Source organism: Marmota flaviventris, chromosome 15, assembly GCF_047511675.1.
Source record: "Marmota flaviventris isolate mMarFla1 chromosome 15, mMarFla1.hap1, whole genome shotgun sequence".
Taxonomy (NCBI): Eukaryota; Metazoa; Chordata; class Mammalia; order Rodentia; family Sciuridae; genus Marmota; species Marmota flaviventris.
Window position 1 is genome coordinate 48,337,826 of NC_092512.1, and position 12,500 is coordinate 48,350,325.

Sequence of the window (12,500 nt, forward strand, 5' to 3'; positions counted from 1 at the left end):
AAAAGAACTTGTTCTGCACCCTACTTATACCAAACATTCTCTCTCTTGGGAGGAAAGTAACTCCTCTATAATCATTATTTATATGATGATGCATTTGTACATAGAATAATATATATTAAAAAGGTACCTGTACCAAATTTTCATAATCCTTAGTACATCTATCAATGTTACTAAAGTAGGCTTTACTTTTTGTACAAAAAAATGAATTACTTCCATCACAGAACCAGAGCCAAGACTGGCAGGTCTGCGTTAGAAACACATCTCTCTAGCAGGCCTCTCCTTTAGGGAAAATAAGGGCTCAATCCCTGATTCTCCTAATAGATCATGATTCTCCTGCAGGACAAGATGGTTTACTATGAATTTAGATGCACACTTAAAATGATCAACACAAAGTTTTGATAATAGCTATTATCTATCTTGTTCCAAGTCCAACAGCTAGTAAAAACTAAGCTAGGATTTGAACACCTCTGTGACTTTAGAGTGTTGTTATTTCATTTTGACCTGTACAAAGAATAAATAAAACCCCTATGCACCTGAATACAGGGGAAAGTTTGGCTCATCACTATAATACTTTGGAGGAGAGTGAGAAGTTTCATATGAAAAATTCTCTACTTAATCGTTAAAAAAAATAAAAGTATTCTGATTTTTAATCTTTAAAATTCTACAGATGATTCAGGAAGGCATACATACTACATTTATTCATCCATTCAAGGTGGATACCTGTAATGTGCAAGGCACAATTCTAGAAACTGGGCAAAAAAAGCTGTAAACAAAACAGTCCTTGTTCTCCTGGAGCTTACATTCTGATAGGGGAGATGAATAAAATGTATGTAAGATAGTAGTTAAGTGTTATGAAAAAGAATATAGTACCATAAATGGCTAGAATGTGACTGTGAGATAGGTAAATGGGTATTGCTATCTTAATATGCTCAGACAAAGTTACTCTGAGACTATGACATTTAAAAAGAAACCTAGAGAAAAGAATGAACATTAGAGGTATTCATGAAATATTCAAATGGAATATAGTATCTTTAAACTTAATTTGTTAGCGTTTTCAAAACTTTTTGTATGATGTAGTAAATCTGTAGTCAAGTAAATAAATTTCAAAACAAACCACTTTGGAACAAGTTGATCTAATATTAGTAAGTACACATTGAAATTCATGATAGAATGATGGTTCTTCTCAGTTTTAGTACCTTTACCTGTAAATGGTTTAAAATTCCTAAAACCCTAAAATGAGTAAAATAAGACAACAGTATTATTTTATTCTGATAAAATCTTCCTTACCTGTTGGAAGGAATCTTCAAATAATGTCTGCCGGGACACATTGATCTTTACATGACTGGGTAGTGCATTAGACTAAAAACAAAAATAGTATCATATCATGTAAGCCATATAAATGTATAATATAAAGATAATACGAAACAATTATAAAGATAAGGTTTATTTACCACTGTAGTACCTGGCACAAATAACGAAAGTGAGCAAGTTTCCACCTAAAGCTGCGCTCATAAGCAATTTGTGGACCACCTTTTGTTCTAAAGAAAACAAAAAACAAAGTATTTTTTAATTTATAATAAATTAATTAAATATTTCATGTTCAGTATTAAGTCAGAGTATACTAGAGTCCTACACACAAGCCAGGAATATTATTTGCTGGGAGAAAAATAAAGGTTTATTTAGTGGGCCAACAGAGGTTTGGATCATAGGGCTAATACAGCATTAGGACATAGATGTTCAAAAAGAGGGAGACTGCATATATTAGTGTTAACTAATAATTGAAATATTAAGGTCTACTGAAGGCCATTTCAAAGAAAGCCTACATTAATCCTTAAATCTGAGAACAAAATCTCTATTTTTATGAAAGGAACATGGAAGGCAACTGTATCAATCTTAAACCTAACCTGAACAAAACACATATTGGAAGAGATAATAAGCAAAGCAAAATCAAACTCCTAGGAACAAGAAGTGACATTCAGGTCACACGGCTCAGTTGGTCAGTGAGACAAAAGGCAATATGAATGGCATTTAGAAATGAAGGTTTTATAATATGGTTTGACTCACAGGGAGAAGGCTTGGGTCTCTTTCCTACTGAGAAGCTAACAGGTTCAAAAAACTTTTACCATCTTAGGGTACATTTTAGTTATCCATTCATCCAACAAATATTTACTAAATGTATGCCATGTACCTGGCATACTTCTAGAAAATGAGAGTATTACTTTTTAATAAATAAAATGCCTTTTTTGATGGAACTTAAGTATTAGTGAAGATGAAAGAAAGGAAACATAATGAATAAGTAAACTACAAATGGTGTGTGTTAAAAGGGGGAGGTAAATGACTTACAACTTCCTAAAGGGGGAAAAAAGTCTTATTAAGAGGACAAAGGATCAGGAGTGATATGGGGAGAGACTTTTGCAATTATGAAGAGTGTAAGATTCATAGACAGTGAGTGACATTTGAGCAAAAACACAAAAAGAGAGGGCATAAGCTATATGTGTATTTAGAGAAAGAACATATCAAACAGAGGGAATAAAGGCTAAGATTCAGAGGTGGAAGCTTAAGATGTTCAAGGTATAGCTAGGTGGCCAATGGAGCTAGTTCAGAGTCAATGAGGAGAAAATAGAGATGAAGCTTAAAAGTTAACAGGGATCAGATTCTACAAGGCCTTAGAAGCCATTTTAAAAACTGCTTTTTTACTCTAATTCACATGAAAATCATTGCCGGGAGTTTGTTCTAAGGAATGACTTTTTATTAAAAAAAAAAAAAAAAAAAAAAAAACATTTTCTTTCAATATAGAGAATAACATAACATCACAGAAGGTGTGATTAGAAAGCAGAGAGAACAAGGAGCCTTATACTCTCCAGGTGACAGACAATGGTAAATAAACCAACATGGCAATATTAGAAGTAATAAGATATAGCTGGGCTCTAGAGATGTTCTCAAGTTGGGAATAAAGAAGAAAGATGGAGGATGAGTGCTGGGAGACAGGTAGATGTGAAGAAATTTACAAAAGACTTCTTATGACTGCTTCCATTTTCTTAGTGATGCAAATACATAACACCTCAGAGTAAGGATGAAGAAGAGATCTATCCACTACTTCAGGAATCTATTTGGGAAATTCAGTTTCGTTCAATATCTCACCCTCATTTTGCAGCAGTATGATATAAGAGCTAAAAGCACAGATTCTGGAAACAGCTCTATTACTTGTCCTATAACTTGGTAGTAGGTATACTCACTACACCTGTGTCCTTACTTGATAAAGAAGAATAACAATATCTACTTCAAAGGCAAGAGAAAAATGAACTAATATATATAAAGTGCTTGGGATAATCCTCGAATGTAGCAACTACTATGCATATATTTGTCAGTTATTATATTACATATAATATAATTAAGGAATTCCATGCCAAATCCATTCTGGTATGGGACAGAACAAAGATAGGTATTTTATGACTTGTGCACATTTTCTTGAACCAAAAGGTAAAATCTGTTGCTAAACTGAGGCTACACTAGAGACTGGACCTCATGTCTTCATTAAGCAGCATTTAAGGAGAACAGGTTTTTACTTACACAGATGATTTCCCATTTCGAGGATCTTTGAATGTTGTTGTTCTTGTGTTATGATCCACAAAGTACCTAACACCTTCCCTGGTATATCTAATTTCCCAGCCTTCTGGTAGAGGTTCTTCATTCTGTAAGCTAAAAGAGAAAAGTTATAATCACAGGTGAATATTTTGTAAGGATTCAAGATTCACTGATTGTTATCTACAGATGCGTGCAAAATGACTATAGTAAGTATAAACATACCCTTGAGTTCTGGGGTCTTCCCATTGAGTTGTTTTTGTATTATGATTCACAAAATAAACCCTGTCTGTTGAATCCACTCTTTTTTCTAAAAATTAAATAAATAAATAAAGTGAGCATAGCATTTAATAAAAGTATTTGATATAGACATATCTTACAGACATTTTTACCAACATCATATCAGCTTACCCCAGCCTGGTGGCAAAGGTCCATATGGGTCATTTTCTGCAGCTAACATTGAAGCCTGATTAGGGAAGGGGTTGAGAGAAAAAATCAAATAACAGCATTTTAACAGAAGAGCAGAAATAAGCCAAGCACTTGGCAGAATCTATAATTCTTAAAAAATATAATAAAGATATAATAAAGATAAGATAAATATATCAATTTCAAGACACAGAGTTCTAAATACGTCGTAAGAGCAGCCTATCAACTGATAAGCTTTTTAGGTTTTTACTAAAACAATTTAGAAATAATACACTGATATCGGTATTTTCATCTCCTAGTCCTTCTATAATCATCTATAAGGGTGAGATGAGATGGTCAAAGAGCACATAAATGGTGTTTAAATGAGGCAATATTATTTGTTTAAAAACACAACTATCACAGTGCTCTTTAAAATAAATGTCCTTTAATAAAGCCAATATTAAACTCCAGATTCATCTTTATAGAAATGAACTTTTATTTTTACTTAGTATTTTTGTATATTCAAACATTTAAAAAACCTTTTCCATGTATGCTTATGATTGCAACTAAAAATATGTTCTGAAGAAAATGTATTATCTCTTAAATTCTAAAAGAATATAAAAATAATAACCTGAAAAATAATTTCCTAATGATAAAGTATATTGATGGATATTTTTTATTCTTTTCACAGATATTGCTAATTATACTCCATGTGCATTTTTACTCCTAGCTAGGTAACCAACCCACTGTTTTGTTTGAGATAGCAATGTATCCATAAGAAATATTTCATTCCCTGTTTCAATCCCTTAGTTGAATTGATAAAGTGACAAATTCTGGCTACTGAGTATAGGCAGAAGGTCAAGGTGAGGGTATGCCTCACTAAATAGGCAAGAACTTGCTACATAAAACCCAGCTAAAACAATTCCCCTTTCCCTTTCTTCTTGCTTAACTGTGGGAGTGAGGCTCAGAGGGCAGCAATTCCATATGTTCAAACAAACAGGCATGATGCATAATAAGGACGGGCGAACTAAAAGGCAGAGAGTAATTGGGTACTTTACGGCACTACTAAGCCAATGCAGTATTCCTCTTAAACTCTTACCCGAGATTTGATGTTCTACTGTGATAAATAAACCTCTTATTTTTTTAGTTGTAGTTGGACACAAGACATTTATTTATTTTTATTTTTACGTGGTGCTGAGGATCGAACCCAGTGCCTCGCACATGCAAGGCAAGCGCTCTACCACTGAGCCACAACCCCAGCTCCTAAACCTCAGTTCTTTTAAGGGGATTTCTGTTATTTGTAGAACATACTTCTGATACATAGTTAATACTTAATTCTGCCTTGTTTCACCCAAGGTTCATGCATACAGATAGGTTCCATAAATGAACAAGATAAATTCACACAGTACATAATTTCTTATTTACAAAGTACGAGTTGAGCATTCCTATTCAAAACTCTGAAATCTGAAATGCTCCAAAACCTGCAAAATTTTTGAATGCAAAATTTACCAAAAAAAATTATTATTTATTAAAAGACTGCAGGAAATACCTTGAAATACACATAACATTTTAGAAAATAACTAAAGTACAAAAAGAGCAAATGCCTGAGAGAAAAAGTTAACATCCTATAATTTGCTAATTACCGAATAGAGGTATCGTTGATTAAACTGTTGCATAGCTCCCTGCAATTGGTTCCGCTGAGATTGCCACTGTTCAAAATTTCGAACAGACTCCATGGTAGGCCGCTGCCATGTTGTTGTTCTGGTGTTATGATCCACATAATAAACTCTTCCACGATCATCAACTCTTCTTTCCCAACTACCACAAATAAAAACAATAAAAGAAAATAAAATACTGTGGGCATCGTGGCACATGCCTATAATCCCAGCTATTTGGAAAGTTGAAGCAGGAGAATCTCAAGTTCAAGTCCAGCCTGGGCAACTTAGTGAGATCTTGCCTTAAAATAAAAATTTAAATAATTGATGTAGCTCACTGCATGAGGCCCTGAGTTTAATGCCCAGTACCACACAAACAAGCAAATGAAAAAAAGAAAAAAAAAAGAAATAACAAAAAAGGGAAATTTTTAAATTTTAATACTTCACTCAGAATGATTTAAAATCATAAAATAAATTTTAGTCTTTAAAAAATCTATGAAACTATAAAATATTTTAGCTATAAAATATTTGTCATTCATTTACCATTCCATAATTAACATAATTTCTAAACACTGCCTAAAAGAGAGGTCATTGATTTAACAGTTTCAATCCTACTACCCTTTCTCCCCCACTTTTTTTTCTCTAATAAGCATTTACTGAGAGTGCTTAATGTACACCAAGCAATCTGCCTTGTGATCACTGCCTACATCAGGATATTAAATGAACTGAACCCTTTTTGTTGCTTCTTAACTAGCCCTCTGCTGTCACACTGCTGTCAGTTATCTTCTTGAACTGCAGTTGAAATCATTCCATTCCACTTAGCACAGCTCTTTTGTATGACATACAAATGAACCCATCTACTTTTTCAGCCTCATCCCCCTGAGAATATTCAAGGGCTCCCTGAGAGTCAAAGTCACTACTTCCTGCTGGTTCCAAGAGTGCTGTGTTTCACACTGTCATTCTTTTATATTCCATCAGAACAGAATGGCCTTCCCTATTCCTCTACCAACCAGAATTCTACTCAGGCTCCATCCAGGGTTCAGTGCATCTCTCACCTTTCCCACACATCTGTCATTAAGTATACTATAACTATTTCAGAATCCTTTCAAAGACTAATTCTAAATTCTTTCCATAAGCTTATTACTAAAACTACAGTAAAGTCAGACCATTTATATACACAGTTCTCCATAGATAGTAATCTAACCTACTTTATATCAAAATATTTAATGACATAAGAGATAATAGACTAGTTCAAAATGATGATCTAGAAAGATGACTATAAGTGAACTTGTATTACATTATAGAGGGTTTTAATAAAAAAAAAAAATTACATATTAAATAATGTTGAAGCTTCTAGGCTATCTTTCAATGTCATGCCCAAACTGCATCCTTACTAACTTTTTAATTCTTCTATAATATTTCATAATACTGCACTGATAGCTATTTGAATTATACATTCCCCGCTAAACATTCTGCCTATTCTTAAAATGTTTTTTGTCCTTGATAATCAAAATATCTAGTCCTTCCAGATTTCTTTTTGTCTTCCATATTTAAAAAAATATTCATTTTAGTATCAAATAAGATATTACCATATCTTATTTGATACTAAAATGAACTTTATATTTCAATAACAAACCAAAAGTTCATTTTAATTATGACAGGATCACCACATAATTGTCATTCATTTAAACCCACTGATAATATAACATGGGTTTTATTTCACTAAAACTACTATCCAAACTTTAAGCAGCTACTGTCTTTATCTTTAGAGCCTAATACACTCTATATTGTATTAAATAAATGTAAACATTACATGTATGAAAAAAGTACAACTGAATATACATTAAGATGCTACATTACCCTGGAGGTAAAGGTTGTGGTCTCTCCCAGGTAGTAGTTCTTGTGTTATGATCCACATAATACGTTCTACCATGAGGATCTTTTCTCTGTTCCCACCTTTAATAAAAATACAAAAACAAAAACAAAAGTAAACAACAACATGTTAAGACAATCTGAAAATTTCCTTACAATCAGGAAAATTACAAGCTTTACATATATAAAAACATATTTGTTTTCTCAAGTATTAGTGCTTCTTTAACTTCTTAATTATTCCCTCTTCATAATAGTATAGGAAACTCAAATAGTAATTACAGTTATACTTATCAAAAGGGTGGAATGCCTAAAACTTTTAAGTTACTTATTTTCAAAATTATACATCATCAGACAACAAACAAAAAAATCAAGAGTACAACTTCAGCCTAATATCAAACCCAAGGCACAAATTCATTAATATTCATTTTACTTTTGGTTTCAAAAATACATAACTGTGAGAATGTAGCAGAAAAATCTTAAAGGAGTAAGTAGTGATAATACTCCATGAAAATTCCTTCATCTTTGGCATATAGTGTCTCATTGTTCACATCCATCCTGCTCTTGTTTCTAGTAGGGCTTTGAATTTATGGATATCAGTTTTATCTTTTTCCTGTTCTACTTCAATCTCTCATTTGCCCTACTCCGATGTTCCGTGGGATCTGTTTCTTCTTCTCAACTCTTAATGTGAGAGGAGAAAAAAAATAAAAACCTGATATTTCTGAGCTTAACCCTCTTATTTTCAATTTTAAAGTAAAACAAATTGAAAATACTTTCCTTTCTCTTAAACACAGAAACCTCATCAACAGAGAAAAAGTTCTTAAATTATTTTCCAAACATAATCTTTATACACTAAGGGCATACACATTAAGGCTATTCCCTACACTAGGATATACCTACCGACTTACATACTTAAAATTATATATATTACACAAAAAAATTTCAATCCGCACCTCAGTCACAAAATGTTGAGTAACTATGAACAACAAAGATCTCCAAGTTCATAATCACTCAGAATCATACAAGCTATTAAACTTATCTATTAAAAAAACACTGTGATATAAAAATCCTATCTGAATGTTCGTGCTAGTCTGCACAACCAAAATATAGATATTCTGTATAAAACGTTTCACTAAAAATACATAACCTGAATCTTCAGATTAACTTCAATTGTTTCTTTTAATAAAAAGTTCATGGGAGCCCAGTGTGGCGGCACATACCTATAATCCCAGCAACTTGGGAGGCTGAGGCAGCAGGATCGCCTGTTTGAGGAATGAGTAACTTAGCAAGACCCTAATAAGCAACTAAGTAAGACCTTGTCTCAAAATTTTAAAAAAATTAATAAATAAAAAGGGCTGGGGATGTAGCTCAGTGGTAAAGTACCCCTGAATTCAATATCCCCCCCCAAAAAACTCAAATTTTTAAATTTCATGGGAAGAAAGAATTTATATAATTTACATGATTTTATAATTTATATAACTCATTTTAAAGGCATTTCAGAAAGACCGGTAACATAGAAAAGTGAGCTATATATCTATATAAAAGCTTAACTACCAAAAATAAATGAAAACCTAAAAACTTGGTTTAATTTCAAGAGCTTCCTAGTAATAATGGTACTATGCTTTTTTTAGGTAGTAGTTCCCATAATTAGTCCTTAAATTGTTATTGCTGTTCTATAGCAACATTCCCTGGTTTCAACTCTTTTTACATAAATACACTTTATTGGCTGGGCATGGATGGCACATACTTGCAATCCCAGCAACCTGAGGCAGGAGGATCACAAGTTCAAGGCCAACCTTAGGAATTTAGCAAGACCCTGTCTCAAAATTTAAAAAATAAAATAAAAAGGACTGTGGATATAGCTCAGTGGTGAAGTGCCCCGGATTCAATCCCCAGTACCAAAACAATAACAACAACAATAACAACAAAATACCCTTTATTATTTTAAGTCTAGTTCAATTTTATTCAAAATTATATAAACTTTCACATAATTTAATACACACCTTCATAATTATATGATTATGTATACTTCACATAGTTTAAACAGTCTATATAGACTATTGAACCCTTTGTGAAAAATAATACCACCTACTCTCTTTTGTTTCATTTTCCCCTCACATTTTCAAATGTTTTAGTCCATCTTTCTGGTGTTTACCTCTTTTTCTTATGAATATGCTTAACTTCTAGTACGACTTAATTTCAAACATAAGTACTAACTTCTCACCATGACAGATGAAGCTTTTCAGGTTGGTTTCCTGAACAAACATACTGACTACTTTCTCCTAACTGCTTCAACCATACACATGCATTGTGCCTTTTCTCACAGTTATTATTACATCTATATAGACTCTTGATAGCTGAACTATGGAACATACCATGACTTCTTTAAAAAAACAAAAACAACTCTTAGCTGGAATACCTGTACCCTCTCATTGCCTTATTTTCTACATAGTTGTTTAACCACAAACACTTGTCTAGTTGAGTAAATGTCCTGTTGGAATGTTCTAGCAAGACCCACTGCCTGGTGTCATCTTCTCTTTACCATGATGCTGACAATCCTTTCACTCCTCTCCTGGCAGACTGGTGTCTTATTTCTTAGGGAACTAAGGCTGACTCACGTTTCTCCAAAATCCAGTGGTGACAGTGAAAGACCTGAGATTCATGAAGAAACACAGGTCTTAGTTTCCTAATAAAGAAGACATGGGAAATGAACTTCTGGAAATCTAGGATGTCTGAAAATGCATTACCTGTATGTATACATCAACAGTATAGCTGGACACAAAATTCTAAGCTAGATATAATTTCCTTCAGCATTGATTCTGGCTCCTTGTCCACTAGCTTCTATATTGATTCTGACAAGTCTGATGCCATTCTGCTATGAAACTTGCCATCTTTATCCTTTTGTTTTTAATTTTTGGAATGTTTAGAAGCAATAATCCTGGCTGCAGAGAGAATTAGATGTTAACTTTTCAAACTAACTTTCAATTACTCTTTCTGTTTATAATGTTATCTTCACCACCACCTACTAAGGATGGGATGTGCTAATTCCTGAACCTTTCAGAAGTACCAATACACAGATTGGCTGTTCCCATTGAGAAGCCAGAATTCAGCTCTCTTGGGTTTGCTCCAGATGACTGCGACCTCATGACAGACTCTGAATAGAAGCATACACATAAGCTATTTCTATATTCCTAATCCTCAGACACCATGAAATAAGGCGTTGTTCTAAAATGCTGAATCTTGGAGTAATCTGTTACACAGCAATAGACAGGGAAGAACTATATATTTAGCCCATAAGTACCACAAAAGTTTGGCCTTTGTTTAGCTCACCAAGTGTACTAACAGAACCTAGCACTGAATCTGCTACTTTCAAGATGTTTAAATGTTAACTAAATATTTGGTGACTGTGTGATCTATCTGTAATGACATGGTTATATGACCAAGTTTTAAAAATTAAAAAAAAAAAACAGAATATAGTAAAATATGAAACAATTTTCTGAAAATAATTCTGCAAGTATATGCAAAATAATAATGTATATATCTATTCTCTATTGTTTTTGCCTTCTTTAATCTTTCATTATAGAACCTGCAACTACCTGACATTATTAAGTAAGTTTTTAACATAAGTCACTGCCTGTTTGCTTGCTGAACCACATGTTCCACAGAACAACGGGTTTTCCTGTCTGTACACACAAGGCCTATCACCTGCCTCAGAGAAGGCTCTAAAATATTCTCTGCCATAATAAATATATAGATACCACTCTGGTTAGTGAGCTTAAGGATTACTAATGTTTTTTTGCATAAATTAAATATTTTAGTCATTAATTTTATAATCAAAAACAATTTAAATATGGGGGGAAAAGTAAACCAAGCCTTCCATGTACTTACTGGGCTATGAAACCATTTTCTAAGTTAACTGCAACCATTTCTAATTAACATTGAACAAATATTCAATAAGCACTTACATTCCAAGTCACTTTATTTTTTCCAAAAGAAGAGATCACTTTCAGATTTCAGTGTTTGTGTTCTAAATAGGATTCATCGCTGGGTGGGAATGTAGCTCAGTGGTAGAGCACTGGCCTAACAAGAATAAAGCTCTGGATTCTATTCCCAGTACCAAAAAAGAAAAAGTCAAAGCAAGATGATTTCTCTATATGCTTTTAGACAGGCAAGTGTTCTGAACTCCTGTGTGCTCTTCCAGGTGGGCTCCTGAGGTCTGAAGCCTCAAATAATCAAAGAGGATGCTAATTTTCTGGCACCATCCATTGTTGATATGGGTTTGTCTCATTAGAAGTTCAACTACCTCTTGAGAGTCCAAGTTTCATTCCTTCTCTGAAATCACTAGACCAATGCTGCATCTCTGGACTTTCATCTTAGAAGGATTTACTTTGGGGAGCTTATCTGAAACATCTTTGGAAGAATCAAGGGCAAAGTGTCTGTATATATCTCTCTCTCAATGCTGGAGATCAACTCAGGGCATCCAGTATGCTAAGTACCCTCTCTAACCACGGAGCAACACCCCAGATCCTAGCTTTAATCTATTTTCTTGATGAAGTCTTGCCTAAGAAAATGATGAGCCACACTGGCTTTTGGTGTCTGGTAAATGTTTTGGGGGAGAACATACAGATATTTATCTCTGGCATTGTGCTTATGATAATTAATATTTTGGAAATGTTTAACTTATTCAGAGTCTTGCAAAATTGTAGAGGCTGGCCTTGAATTTGTGACTGCCCTGCCTCAGCCTCCAGAGTAGCTGGGATTACAGGTGTGCACCACAGTACCTGGTTTTATGTAGTACTCACATGAAAAAGAGAAAAACTCCTGCCCTGCCCCCTACACTTTGCCTGAGGATTACTGGGTATGCTGTGTACCCAGTTGCCTTCTGCCAACATTTTAAGGTTGGGTGTGGTGGCACATACCTGTAATCCCAGCAACTAGGGAGGCTGAGGCAAGAGAATTCCAAGTTTGAGGACACCCTGGGCAACTTAG

General features: G+C 33.8%; 1 protein-coding gene across 3 annotated transcripts in view; it reads right to left on the reverse strand.

Annotated features, from left to right (window-relative positions):
• The window catches only part of Wwp1 (WW domain containing E3 ubiquitin protein ligase 1), a 117,968-nt gene that overhangs the window by 26,735 nt on the left and 78,733 nt on the right, over positions 1 to 12,500 (reverse strand). For all 3 annotated transcript variants that reach the window (XM_071602257.1, XM_027947974.2, XM_027947970.3), the window contains 7 exons: positions 7,503 to 7,598; positions 5,631 to 5,805; positions 3,994 to 4,048; positions 3,808 to 3,892; positions 3,571 to 3,699; positions 1,463 to 1,538; positions 1,288 to 1,359 (listed from right to left, as the gene is read on the reverse strand). In XM_071602257.1, coding sequence (XP_071458358.1) covers positions 1,288 to 1,359; positions 1,463 to 1,538; positions 3,571 to 3,699; positions 3,808 to 3,892; positions 3,994 to 4,048; positions 5,631 to 5,805; positions 7,503 to 7,598 — 688 coding nt within the window. The remainder of the gene's footprint in view (positions 1 to 1,287; positions 1,360 to 1,462; positions 1,539 to 3,570; positions 3,700 to 3,807; positions 3,893 to 3,993; positions 4,049 to 5,630; positions 5,806 to 7,502; positions 7,599 to 12,500) is intronic.